The 13,464-nt window shown below is 52.2% G+C and overlaps 1 protein-coding gene across 2 annotated transcripts in view; it reads left to right on the top strand.

Annotated features, from left to right (window-relative positions):
- Positions 1 to 13,464, top strand: part of CUL9 (cullin 9) — a 37,710-nt gene that overhangs the window by 6,437 nt on the left and 17,809 nt on the right. For both annotated transcript variants that reach the window (XM_029242493.1, XM_029242494.1), the window contains exons 8-25: positions 2,688 to 2,895; positions 4,745 to 4,941; positions 5,325 to 5,542; positions 6,375 to 6,624; positions 6,714 to 6,819; positions 7,351 to 7,578; positions 7,837 to 7,927; positions 8,051 to 8,222; positions 9,650 to 9,755; positions 10,050 to 10,145; positions 10,337 to 10,512; positions 10,758 to 10,891; positions 11,285 to 11,464; positions 11,647 to 11,756; positions 11,837 to 12,019; positions 12,145 to 12,305; positions 12,571 to 12,799; positions 12,888 to 13,077. In XM_029242493.1, coding sequence (XP_029098326.1) covers positions 2,688 to 2,895; positions 4,745 to 4,941; positions 5,325 to 5,542; positions 6,375 to 6,624; positions 6,714 to 6,819; positions 7,351 to 7,578; positions 7,837 to 7,927; positions 8,051 to 8,222; positions 9,650 to 9,755; positions 10,050 to 10,145; positions 10,337 to 10,512; positions 10,758 to 10,891; positions 11,285 to 11,464; positions 11,647 to 11,756; positions 11,837 to 12,019; positions 12,145 to 12,305; positions 12,571 to 12,799; positions 12,888 to 13,077 — 3,035 coding nt within the window. The remainder of the gene's footprint in view (positions 1 to 2,687; positions 2,896 to 4,744; positions 4,942 to 5,324; positions 5,543 to 6,374; positions 6,625 to 6,713; positions 6,820 to 7,350; positions 7,579 to 7,836; positions 7,928 to 8,050; positions 8,223 to 9,649; positions 9,756 to 10,049; positions 10,146 to 10,336; positions 10,513 to 10,757; positions 10,892 to 11,284; positions 11,465 to 11,646; positions 11,757 to 11,836; positions 12,020 to 12,144; positions 12,306 to 12,570; positions 12,800 to 12,887; positions 13,078 to 13,464) is intronic.

Here is a 13,464-nt window from a genome sequence, read left to right as displayed (position 1 = left end):
TCGTATATGTGATCTCACTCTTCCTGTTTCTGCAGCTTTCCCCCTGCATGCAGTAGGTCTACACTCAGTATGTCAGTCCACATGTCGCTACCTCATTCTTCACTACTGCCTCGGACTCTGCAGTATGATTATACCCAAGTTCAAATATAGCATTCTTTTTAAAAATTTTATTTTACTGAAGTATAGTTGATTTACAATGTTGTGTTAATTTCTGCTGTACAGCAAAATGATTCAGTTATGCATATATATGTTCTTTTTCATATTCTTTTCTATTATGTTTTATTACAGGATATTGAATATAGTTCCCGTGCTATACAGTAGGACCTTGTTGTTTATCCATTCTATATATAATAGTTTGCCTCTGTTAATCCCAAACTCCCAATCCTTCCCCCCACCATTCTCCTCCTCCACTTGGCAACCACAAGTCTGTTCTCTCAAATAGTGTTCTAATCGATCTGTTTTTCCTCACATCTGCCAGTACTGGATATTAATCATTTTTTAAATCTATCAGGTTGGCAAAATTTGAAGTGATTGGTACCTCGTTTTAATTTCTTAGTTCTAGAGAAGTTAGTCATATTTGCATGCATTGTATTTCTTCTGCTATAAATATTCTTATCCTTTGCCCACTTTCTTATTGGGTCTTAGTCTTTTTTTTTAATGTATTTTTCTTAATTAGTTAATTTATTTTTGGCTGTGTTATGTCTTTGTTGCTGCTTGTGGGCTTTCTCTAGTTGCGGCGAGCGGGGTCTAGTCTTTGTTGCAGTGCATGGGCTTCTCATTGCCGTGGCTTCTCTTGTTGCGGAGCACGGGCTCTAGGTGCACGGGCCTCAGTAGTTGTGGCGCGCAGGCTCAGTAGTTGTGGTGCACGGGCTTGCTCCTCGGTATTTGGGACCTTCCTGGACCAGGAATCGAACCTGTGTCTCCTGCACTGGCAGGCGGATTCTTATTTTTCTTTTTTTTTTCTTGCGGTACACGGGCCTCTCACTGTTGTGGCCTCTCCCGTTGCGGAGCACAGGCTCTGGACTCGCAGGCTCAGCGGCCATGGCTCACAGGCCCAGCCTCTTCGCGGCATGTGGGATCGTCCCGGACCGGGGCACGAATCTGTGTCCCCTACATCGGCAGGTGGATTCTTAACCACTGTGCCACCAGGGAAGTCCCTGGTCTTAACCTGTTTTTAAATTTACAGATATTCTGGATATTAATCCATTACTTCTGTTTCAAATATTTTGCTTGTCTTTTTCTTTCAAAATCATATTAACTTAATTTTCTGAATATAAAATACATGCTCACTGTAAGAAAAATAGAAAATTGTGAGGATAACAATCATCTGAAAACCCTTTATGCAGAGATAGTTACTGTTAACATTTTAGTAAACATCCTTATTTATATTTATTTATTCATGTTCAGATGCATTCATATGTATGTTAACTTGTTTATAGTAAATCATGGCTACAGAGAGGGATATATATCTAAAGCACTTTCGATTCACGTTGTAGTCATCATAAAGCTCATGAGAGAAGACAGAAAGCATCTCTACATGGGGAGGGCTGTTAGCACTCTGGCCGCTGGTCCCCATTGGCACCTGGTCGAGTTAGGGCTCTATGGACCCCAGGACCTCTGGACCTCAAGACCCCAGTACAGTGACAACAAAAAAGACAGAGATAAACACAGAACTTTCTCAGTGCTTTTATTTGCCTTATTTCCCAGAATTTCTCTTTTTGTCCTCCTTTCGTTCCTATTTCCCAGGCCACCTCCTCAATATACATCTCTGTCACTGTGGAGAAAAATGTCAGTCCCGGCTTTTTTCCTCTTGTGATGCTCACTGTGATCTAGGAACTCTGGAGACACTTCTTCCTTCCCTTCAGATCAGCATTTCCACTGGACCCTTTCTCTAGCTTAGGTGGCTGGGCTCTTAATTTTGTGGGTAGTATCTTTCATTATGCTGAAGTTTCAGATTTTCATGTTGCTATATTTTCAACTTTTAAAAAATGGCTTCTGGGTTTTAAGAGGGTCTATTCCATTCTAGGATTATAAAAATATTTCCTTTTACTTTCTAAAAATATTTATGATTTTACTTTTCATGTTTATTTTAAAATCTGTTTGTGGTTTATTTTTGCAAATGGAGTGAAGCAGAGCTCCAGCCTTCGTTTTTTCAGATAGATAGCCACATGTCTCTGCCTCACGTTTTGTATGGTCCTTCCTGTCCTCACTGTCTGAGATGCTACCCTTATCTCTCTTCTCATCTATTCATCTGTTTGGCTACCCTGTATTGTTTCCAGAGTTTTAATTATTGTAAGTTTATATTTTGATAAGTAGTAGGCAAGTCTACAATTATTTCTTTCCAAACATTTCTTGACAATTCTTGCGTTTTCTCTTCCTATACCTAAACCTGCCTGTCATTTTTTTTTTTAAACCTTTTGGGCATTTTGATTAGCATTATACTAAATTTATAGATTTATTTGAAAAGATGAACCAGAGTTCATAACCTTTTTGCAGTACTCCCTACTTGATGAGGTGAAGAGCCTGAGACAGACTGCAGAGGAGAGGGCAGCAGGACTGGGACTGAGGCAGGGAGAGTAGGATGGAGGGGGGTGGGGGGTGATGGACTGGATCTTGGTGGACAGGGTTGGGCAGGCAGTCAGACATGACTCTTGGGATGGGGAACCCCGATGTCTCTTCTCTCTCAGAGAGAAGTTAGTGAAGACGCTGGTGGAGCTGCTGACCAACCAGGTGGGAGAGAAGATGGTGGTGGTGCTGGCCCTGCGCCTCCTCTACCTGCTCATGACCAAGCACGAGTGGCGTCCACTCTTCGCCAGGGAGGGTGGCATCTACGCTGTGCTGGTTTGCATGCAAGAATATAAGACTTCTGTCTTGGTGCAGCAGGCAGGGCTGGCGGTGAGTGGACCGGGCCTGAGGGTAGAGAGTGATGGGCAGGGTGGGCAGGTTGGGGGCGTGGCTGATCTCAAGGAGGTTCTCTGGTGATTCGGACAAGGAGGAGACATTGGGATGGAAAGATGCAGGTGGATGGAAGAGATCCAGCTGGACAGTCTTGGAGGTTGAATGCGTATTTGGAGCAAGGGAGAAGGATGTTTTTGAGAATGACTCCCAGGTTGAAAATTGAGCAGCAGGGATGGATGAGGTGGTCACTTGCCAAGGGGGAGAATGTTGGAGGGGGAAGAGGTGTGGAGAGAAGGTCAGGTTGAATTTCTAGGTATGCTGACTTTCCCATGGCTTTTTAGTTACAACTAGGTGTCTGATTAAAGACTAAATTTCTAGATGTGACAGAGTATTTTTTAACCCTTTTGTCTGAGTGGTACCGGTACACAGAAATTACCTCCTCACCAGATGTGGGTAAAGCCCAGCCAGCATTGCCATTGCCTTGCCCCGCCCCCCACCCCCACCCCCCGCCCCCTCCCCGGGCCCAGAGAATGGTGAAAGGAGGCCCTCGTTCAGGGAGGAAGAATTGGCTTCCTGAGTACTCCAGACAGAAGGGCTGGCTGGTAGGGAGGTGGAGGTATGGGCAGGGGACAGGTAGGCCTCGTCCAGAGCAGTTCTGAGAATGGATTCCAGCAGTGTAACGGCAGCAGCATGGACTGGAACACAGGTGCTCTTAGGGCAGGCTTCCCAGGGAGAGGCCGGGAGGCTTGTCCTTTATGGGGCCAGCCTGGTGCTGCTCCTCCCAAGAGCAGCCAAGCATTCCTAGTTGAGGCCGTGTCTGCTCAAAAAATTCCCTGATCCTTTCAAACCGCATGACCAAAATACGACATTTGCCTCTAAATTTGAACTCTTGCCCTATAACAGAATTGCATCTTTTTGTATATAACTTAAGGTCTACAGAATTCAGCTTGGGGGAGGGGGAGGTAGCTAAAAGGAAAAAGCCTCATTATGAGGTAGCATTTGCTTGAAGGGTCCAGCCCTCACAAGGGGGATCGTCCTGAGAATTATTTCTAATTTACTTCATCCTTAGAAGGTTTCTTCTCAAGAGTCAACCCTTTCACCAGCCAAGACATTCTCCACCCTGATGGTTTAGTGTTCATCCTAATTTAAGATTCTCTTTAGTACCAGCAAACAAGTTGGCATATTACCAGTATTTTTTCCTATAATTCCAGTTGCTCTGCCTGTGAGTCAACACAAGTAGCCTCGTCCAGGCAGGCTGGATACTGCCTTTGGAGGCCAGGGGACATAGGGGTGGGAGTGTTGGCACACAGGTGCTAGCGGCAGTTGTGGGAATGGCCGAGGTTGCATGGGGAGGGGGTGCGGGGATCGAGGAGAAGGGGGACAAGGAACTTCTGTATTTGGGACCTGGCAGCAGAGAAACTCCAGAGAGGTAGGATGACCAGGAGGACAAGAAGTTATGGAACTCAAGGGAAGAGAGGTTTTTCAAAGGGAGGAGTGGCCAAGTGAGATGGAAGACAGCTTAAAGGAAAGCCTTGAAGGCAAGTAGAGGCTGTGAAAGGGCTCCGTCCTGAGGGGAAGCTGCGGAGGGGTGGCCACCCCAGCACTCGGCGAGCCTCGGTGCTGGCAGAGAGAAGTTACAGGCTCACATTACCACGGAGCCTTAGGTTTTTTGGTTGGCTTTCTTTTCTTTCCTTTCTTTTTGATGTCCCATCACTACCTCTTTCATTTCTGTTTGCAAACAGCTCAGCTGCCCCAAAGTTTGAAGCCTAGAATGATGGCCCGGCTCTCCCCTCCTCTGCATGATGGCTTTGCCCACTCCTGACTCTGCCTTCACATCCCCTCGCAGGCGCTGAAGATGCTGGCCATTGCCAGCTCCTCGGAGATCCCCACTCTTGTTGCCGGCCGAGATTCCATCCACCCTTTGTTTGATGCCCAGATGACCAGGGAGATCTTTGCCAGCATTGACTCGGCCACACGCCCGGGCGCTGAGAGCCTGCTCCTCGCCGTCCCTGCTGCCGTGATCCTGATGCTGAACACGGAGGGGTCAGGACCTCCCCTTCCAAACTCCAAACTCCTGCTAAGCCCCAAGCCCTGCTGCTCCCCTGCCCAGGTCTCATGCATTCCACAGAAATTCCCCTCACGTCGTTGCCTCTGGATGAAATGTGGTGGCCCTCTCTGACTGTTGTTAGAAGAGAGGCCAGTGGTTGAGGGTAGAGAGATTCCAGAGAGATCAGAGACACCTGATCTTCCTTCCTGGAGTTGGGAGGAGTGATCTGAGGTCAAGAGGCCAGATGTCTGGCCTCAGGGGGACCCCCGGAGCCCCTCCTTCCCCAGCTGCAGGGCTCCTCCCTCCAGGAGGCTGGCTTCCTGCTTCCATTGCATTCACTCTCTTTCAACTTCTTTCTGGGTCACCTCCCTCCTCCCAGGTGCTCCTCCGCAGTGAGAAACGGCCTGCTCCTCCTCAACCTGCTTTTGTGTAACCACCACACTCTGGGAGACCAGATCATAACCAGAGAGCTGAGAGACACCTTGTTTAGACACTCAGGGATAGCACCGGGGACAGAAGCCATGCCCACGACACGCACCATCCTCATGATGCTTCTCAATCGCTACTCGGAGCCACCGGGCAGTCCCGAGCGTGCAGGTACCATCGGGGAGGCGGTGGTTGTGCTGAGGAATCGGTCCCCGCCCGCGGCCAGGAGGGCTCAGGTTTACATCCTAGTACCGTGCTGGAAAGACACGATGAACCTTCAGGAAATGAGTGAGGGTTTTGGTGCTCAAGTTAGGTCTCAAGTAGAACTTCCTGACCAAGAGGAGAGGGGGACTGTAGAATAGGTACAAGGAAATTGCCTTCTCTAAATGGCTTTAAACATAAAAGGGTTCCATCTCTCTGGGCTGGGTTTGGTCCGCTCTTATTGGACACTGGAAGGTTGGTTGAAATGACTTCTAGAGGGGCCTTCTGTAGAGGAATTGTAGCTTATGGTACAGAAAGTTGGTGACTAGAATGTGAAGTACTGATGCCATAGGGAAGAAACCTTTTGTATTTAACAAACAAGTGAAACCTGGAAGTATGGGGGCAAATCAGAATAAGCACTGTGTGTCTTTTAGTCTGTACATCTGAAGCCACCATGCTAGGTAGTATAGGGATGTGACTGTAGTAGCTAATAGTTATTAACTTGTGTAATAATAAAGTGATAGTTAATAATAAAAGGTAGTTGTGTGACTGTATGAGATTAAAACTGTGCTCTTTAACTGGACAGTTTTTGCCATACTAATTTTTTTTACAGATGTAGTTAGGTATATATTTGGTGCCAGAAAAGAAAATCCCCCACAGTTGAGTAGAAACTTCAGACATCCTCACAACGGGAGGAAAAGTGGGGGGCGGTGGTTATTTTCTGCACCTGCCAGTTTCTCAGTTAGACCAATTTGTATGACTCTCCTTCCTACCCATTTTTGCCCCCTGTGTGTCTGAGCAGCAGCACTGGAAACGCCTGGCGCCCAGGGCCAGGATGGGTCCCCTGAGCTGCTGATCCGGTCCCTGGTGGGGGGCCCATCTGCAGAGCTCCTCCTGGACTTGGAGCGTGTGCTGTGCCGAGAGGGCAGCCCAGGGGGTGCCGTGAGACCTCTCCTCAAGCGCCTCCAGCAGGAGAGCCAGCCCTTCCTCCTGTTTCTGCGGACTCTGGACGCCCCCGGGCCCAACAAAACTCTGCTGCTGACGGCGCTGAGGTGAGAGGCCAGCTCGGGGGCGCCTGTGCGTCGGGGGCAAGGGCAGCTGGCAGACTGCAGGGACTTCACTTGTTTCCATCCCTCGCCAGGGTCATGACCCGGCTGCTGGATCACCCGGAGGCCATGGTCCTTCCCTGGCACGAGGTCTTGGAGCCCTGCCTCAACTGTCTGAGTGGCCCTAGCAGTGACTTTGAGGTACCAGAGCCCTGGCAAGGGTGGGGGAGGGAAAGGCAGCTTCTGGACACCAGCTACCTAGTGAGGTTCTGGAGGGCACAGCACAGCCTTCCTGGATGAGTCTGGAAACTGGGAGGGGTGTGTAGGAAGGAGACCAGCGTCATCTGAGCGTCTCCAGAACTGAGGCCTTCTGGCTGCACCTGAATTTTAAGATTCTGGGTTTAGGAGAAGCCCACGTTCACCAGTCCACGCAGTCCTTGCGGTCCGCCTTTGGGGTTTGTGCCTTGTGGAACAAGGCTCAGACACCGAGGTTGGCTCCTGAGATAGCTTGGTCCTGGCAGGAAGAAGCCTGGGGAGCTGCGCCTGAGCTCTGCCCCTGCCACCTCACTCTGGAGTCCTGGCACCCCAGTGTTCTGTGCCAGCCTGGCTTTGGTACTCTGCTTTCAAGTTCTCCAAAATCTCAGCCACCACATCCCCATTTCTAAACCCACCCCTCAGCCTGTACAGCCTGCCTTTTGTTTCCCTACGTTAATCTCTGTGGCTCTGGGCCAGATTGTTCAGGAGCTGCTGTGCTTCCTGTATCGCCTGGCCTCCATGCACAAAGACTATGCCGTGGTGCTCTGCTGCCTGGGAGCCAAAGAGGCCCTGGCCAAAGTCCTGGACAAACACCCGGCTCAGCTGCTGCTGGCCTGTGAGCTGCGGGACCTGGTGACAGAATGTGAGAAACACGCCCAGCTCTATAGTAACCTCACCTCCAGCATCCTGGCTGGCTGCATTCAGGTGAGGAGGTGTGTGGGTCCGGAGCTGAGAAGTAAGCCAGAAGCAGGGGAAGGTGGTTCAGTGCATGTCCCTGTTTGGCATAAGTAGTAGCAAATCTAGGGCACTTGTTCCCCAACCTTTACCCCACATGGTTCTGTTCTGCCAAACTTTGGGAAGAAAGGGATTGAGTGTTCTGTTGCCCCTTGATTCTTTCTCCACATGTGTTTCCATGTTCCTGCCCCCTCCCCGCACCCCTTCTCTCTGATGTCCGGGCTGCAGATGGTGCTGGGCCAGATCGAAGACCACAGACGAACGCACCGCCCCATCAACATCCCCTTCTTTGACGTGTTCCTTAGGCATCTCTGCCAGGGTTCGTGCCCCCATCTACTTTCTCCTGCTGCCACCCCAGCATCTGTTCCCCCCTTCCTTTCGTGCTCCCTCGTCCCCTTCCTTTCTTCTCTCTCAACTAACCAGGCTTCCCGCCTGCCCGCAGGCTCCAGCGTGGAGGTGAAGGAAGACAAGTGCTGGGAGAAGGTGGAGGTGTCCTCCAACCCGCACCGGGCCAGCAAGCTGACGGACCGCAACCCCAAGACCTACTGGGAGTCCAACGGCAGCACCGGCTCCCACTACATCACCCTACACATGCACCGTGGTGTTCTTGTTAGGTGTGAGCGTGCCCATGTCCATGTGCGCATGTGTGCCCTCACGCGAATGTGCACACACACGAATATTCTGATATGCCCCAGTACACATCCTCAGAGGATTGCCCACATACACACCTGAACCCCTATGCCTGAGGGACACGCTGAAACCCATTTTGTGCAGTGACACGTTGGCCTCATCTCCCTGAGCTAAGCGTAGACCTCCCCTCACTCCCCAAGCCTGTGCCGTACTCCTGCTACAGGTCACATGTCACTGCCCTGTGGTTTTGGTCGAGGGAGAGCAATGACTCACTTATCCACTCCTCCCATGGGCATTTGTTTATTGTGTACTCTGTGCCAGGCACCCTGCAAGGGTCTGGAGCTGCGCGGACAGTAAGATAAGGGGTCTGTCTTCAGGGAACTTACAGTCTTGTTGGGGAGCCAGGCTGGAAAATCAGTAAGAAATAGAGTAAGAAAAAAGTTACGGTTGATGTGTGCACTGGATCCTGATGCCAGCTGAGAGCTCAGAGGAGGCTGCCGGAAGGAGGGGCTGACTGGGTTAAGTTTGCAGTAGAAATTGATGTAGTAAAGAGAGGGCAACAGATACTCCAGGTCGAGGGACAACGTATGTGCAAAATGGAAGCAAGAAACGATGTATTTGGGGGAACCTTAAGTAATTGTGTCTGGCTGGAACGAAGGGTATGTGTAGTGAAGTGGCAGGAGAGGAAGCCAGAAACGGAGGCAGAGCCGGACCACAGAGTTCTGATCTAACAACTCTGAGCTTTATTCTGAAACTTGAGGAGCCACTGAAGGATTTTAAGAGGGAAAGAGACAAAAGTAGGCTTTTTAATTTAGAGAACTCTGGCAACTGTGCGAGTTCGGGTGGCAGGCTGGGAGAGAGTTGGAAGGCATACTGAGTGATGAACGTTCAGTGAGGCAGAGGGGACGGGAATAGATGGCGAGGGGGCGGTGGACTGGGGGAGCTTGAGAGGTGGCATCTACAGCGCCTGCCACTGACTGGATGAGGGCGGCCGCGAGGGAGAAGTCATGTGTTCTAGTTGGAGAACTAGGTGGATGGCAGTTTTCTTTCCCAGGAGAGAGAAATAGGAAGAGGAGCAGGTTTCTACAGACAGACGACTGGTCTGTATGGGCATGTAGGCTTGGAGGTGCCTGTGGGCGCGACATAGAAATGTCTGGTGGATGCATGGCGAGAAAGCTCAGGAGAGCGGTCTAGGGTAGAGATGTGGATTTGGAGTCATTAGGGTGTGAACTTTCAGCTGAAACTATGGGTTTAAATGAAGCCACTTTGGGAGAGGATAAATGTAAGAGCGGGGGTCTGGGGAAAACTGACGCTTAAGCAGAGGACAGGAGTCTGAAGAGGAAGTGGTGGGCTGAAGTTCTGAACCAAGACCAGGGTCCTGGTTCTGACTGATTCCTTTTTCCTCTGCCAGGCAGCTGACTCTTCTGGTGGCCAGCGAGGACTCAAGTTACATGCCGGCCAGGGTGGTGGTGTTTGGGGGTGACAGTGTCAGCTGCATCAGCGCGGAGCTCAACACGGTGGGGATCCTGTGCCCCGCTTCCCCTTACTCTCCATCCTTCTGTTGGTCCCGGGGCCTTATCAGAAGGACCCAGTCTGTGGGGAGCTCCCACATCCCTTCCTCCCAGGCAGGCAACTGCCTCGTAAGCAGTGAGAATAGAATTAGGACTGTGGAGGCGTGTAGATCCATGGGCGCAGGGTGGGAGAGGTGAAGGGCACACACTGTCACAGACTCGGTTGCTGTCAACAGCCCTTCCCGTTCCACTTCTGCAGGTGACAGCTCTCTCTCTACCTCTTCTCCCCTGCGCCACCAGGTGAACGTGATGCCGTCCGCCAGCCGGGTGGTCCTCCTGGAGAACCTGAACCGCTTCTGGCCTGTCATCCAGATCCGCATAAAGCGCTGTCAGCAGGTGGGGCGAGGGCAAAGGCTGGGGGCTGGGGACCAGGAGGAAGCACAGGGTCTCCGCAGCGCCTGGATTCTCCAGCATTCAGGCCAGGGTCCTCCTTGGTCTGCTCGTGGATGGCCCAGGAACCTGTTGAGTTCCAGAGATGCGGGAATGTCTCCAGGGAGCCGAGGGTATGAGACCTGTGCACATTGCAGGGCGGCATCGACACCCGGGTTCGGGGCGTGGAGGTCCTGGGCCCCAAGCCCACTTTCTGGCCACTCTTCCGAGAGCAGCTGTGTCGCCGTACATGTCTCTTCTACACAATTCGGGCGCAAGCCTGGAGCCGGGACATTGCAGAGGACCGCAAGCGCCTCCTCCAGCTCTGCCCCAGGTGAGTGGGCGGGAGGCAGGCAGGGAGGAGAGGGGATGGTTAAGGGAGCAGGAGATGTGCTTCAGGGGAGTCTGAAGGGTAAAGCAGCAGCCGGGATCGGGGACAGAGCAGAGATGAGAAGTGTGTGCTGAGGCGGGGAGCAGGGTAAGGGACTGGCTCAGCTCGGGGTGATTGGGAGTTGAGCGTGCTTGAGTGGAGGCCTCAGGGAAGTCTTTAATCCTTGACCAGACACTCTTTGTTCCCAGACTGAACAGGGTTTTGCGTCACGAGCAGAATTTTGCCGATCGATTCCTCCCTGACGACGAGGCCGCCCAAGCACTGGGCAAGACCTGCTGGGAGGCCCTGGTCAGCCCCCTGGTGCAGAACATCACCTCCCCGGGTAACCGTCCCCACCCCTGCCCCAACTAACCCGCTCCTTGTAATTATTCCCAGGGCTGACCTGAGTTAATGCTCTTGGTTCTTTTGGTTCCTGTCTTTATCCCTGAAGGCTTGTCACCTCAGTGTTCCTCTCCTTCCTGCCCCAGGGACTGCTCCCTGAAACTCTGGTATTTGAATTCTCACCCCCACCCCCACCCCCACCCCCACCCCCACCCCCACCCCCAACCTGTTCCCATGTCCCCAGACTCCAGCTGAAGCAAACCTTGGTGAGGGGAGGACGAAGGCCCTGCTGCCCCCAAATCCTTTTTGTACAGTCACTCCTTCTCTGTCCTTCTCCTGGGCTCTCCCTTCCCCATCACCCATGGAGACCTGTTCCTGACCCATCTTCTTTTAGATGTGGAAGGTGTGAGCTCCCTGGGGTGGCTGCTGGATCAGTACTTAGAGCAAAGAGAGAGCTCTCGGAACCCCCTGAGTCGAGCAGCAGCCTTTGCCTCTCGAGTCCGTCGCCTTTGCCACTTGCTGGTGCACGTGGAGCCTCCTCCTGGGCCTTCTCCTGAACCGTCCACTCGGCCCTGTGAGTCCCAGTCTGGCCAGTTGAACTAAGAATCTGGGCAGCGGTGATATCTGACTCCTCTCTCCTGGGTTTTACTCATCCTTTCTGCTTTGCCATGGGCCTTCCAAGGGGTCAGTTCCCAGGATGCTGGGACTCGCCCAGGGACTGAGATGAACCCCGTCCTTTGACCTCTGTGTCCACAGTCAGCAAGAACAGTAAGGGTCAGGACCGGAGCCCTGGGCCTTCACCAGTTCTTCCAAGCAGCAGCCTGAGGAACATAACCCAGTGCTGGCTGAGTGTGGTGCAGGAGCAGGTGGGCAGAGGGAGCTGAGGTCTGGGCGGGACCGGGGCTGCTGGGCTGCCCCTTGGATGCAGTTTCCCCTTTCTCCTCAGGTCAGCAGGTTCCTGGCTGCGGCCTGGAGGGCGCCAGACTTCGTGCCCCGCTACTGTAAACTCTACGGGCGCTTGCAGAGAGCAGGCTCGGAGCTCTTCGGGCCCCGAGCAGCCTTCATGCTGGCCCTGCGCAGCGGCTTCTCGGGCGCCTTGCTACAGCAATCCTTCCTCACCGCTGCCCACGTGAGTGCTGGGGACCGCCGGCTTCCCAGTCCATTTCTGCTCTGCCTTTTCACCTCCTTCCACCTGCCACCCTTCTACTCCACTCCCTCTTCATGGTTTGCTGCTGCCCTTCCTGTTGCCCCCAGATGAGTGAGCAGTTCGCCAGGCACATCGACCAGCAGATCCTGGGTGGCCTGATGGGTGGAACTCCTGGAGTGGAAATGCTGGGACGGCTCCAGTGGCACCTGGAGCCCATCATGGTCCTCTCTGGCCTGGAGCTGGCCACGACTTTTGAGCACTTCTACCAGTGAGTGCAGGGCTGGAGAAGTAGGGCATGGGAGGCATAGAGTCTAGAGAAGGGGGAGACTTGAGTCTTAGAGGGAAGGTGAGGGAGGAGCAGTAGGGAGGAGAGATTAAGATGCAGAGATGGCCGTGGCACTGGTGGGAAGGACAAGGTGAGGGATGGCCTGTGACCCAGGCGGGCTGCAACAGAGGTAGTACCTACATTCTGGAGTGGGGGGGCCATGCCGAGCCCCCACACTGAGGTTCGGCCTGGGCTGTGTGCGCTGCAGGCACTACATGGCGGACCGTCTCCTGAGTGTGGGCTCGAGCTGGCTGGAGGGGGCCGTGCTGGAGCAGATCGGCCCCTGCTTCCCCAACCGCCTCCCGCAGCAGATGTTGCGGAGCCTGAGCACCTCGGAGGAGCTGCAGCGCCAGTTCCACGTGTACCAGCTCCAGCAGCTGGACAAGCTGCTCTTGGAGCAGGAGGATGAGGAGGAACAGGGCCTGGAAGAAGAGGAGGTGAGAGCAAGGGAAAGAGTGGGAGAGCAGGGGAAGACTAGACCAAAGAAGGGAGCCCAAGAGCCCTTGAAATCCTTCTGTCTCTCAGGAGGAAGAGGAGGAAGAGAAGGCTGAGAAAGAACTATTTATCGAAGATCCAAGTCCAACAGTTTCTGTACTGGTCCTGTCACCACGCTGCTGGCCGGTCTCTCCACTCTGCTACCTGTACCATCCCAGAAAGTGCCTTCCCACAGAATTCTGTGATGCCCTTGACCGCTTCTCCAATTTCTACAACCAGAGTGAGGAGATAGGGGCAGGCATTTGGAGACTGGGGTGAGATTTGGGGTGGCATCTCAGAGAGGAAGAGGAGAGGATCTTTGGACAGGAATGTGTAGATATGAAGAAAAATAGCCTCTAGAGAGAACCATCTCCTAAGGAAGGGTGGAAAAGTGTGGATTAGATCTTCATTAATTTCTCTCTTCTTTTCTTCACCTTTGTATGAATTTGTTCTATTTTTCCTTTTTTAGCTTCAAGTTGCATGCTTGCTTAATTTTTAGTCCTTTCAGACTTCTGATTTTCAAATGAAACTATTTAAGGCTATTCATTTCCCTCTCAACATTACTTTAGCTGCATTCAGTAAGTTTTTTGGTTTTATTTTCTTTTAGAGTTTTTTTTCTGACGTATAA

The sequence above is a fragment of the Monodon monoceros genome, unplaced genomic scaffold (genome assembly GCF_005190385.1).
Source record: "Monodon monoceros isolate NGI ecotype Baffin Bay Population unplaced genomic scaffold, NGI_Narwhal_1 Super_Scaffold_3, whole genome shotgun sequence".
Lineage (NCBI taxonomy): Eukaryota > Metazoa > Chordata > Mammalia > Artiodactyla > Monodontidae > Monodon > Monodon monoceros.
The sequence above is the reverse complement of the archived record's forward strand: the minus strand, read 5'-3'. Positions and strand labels throughout refer to the sequence as shown.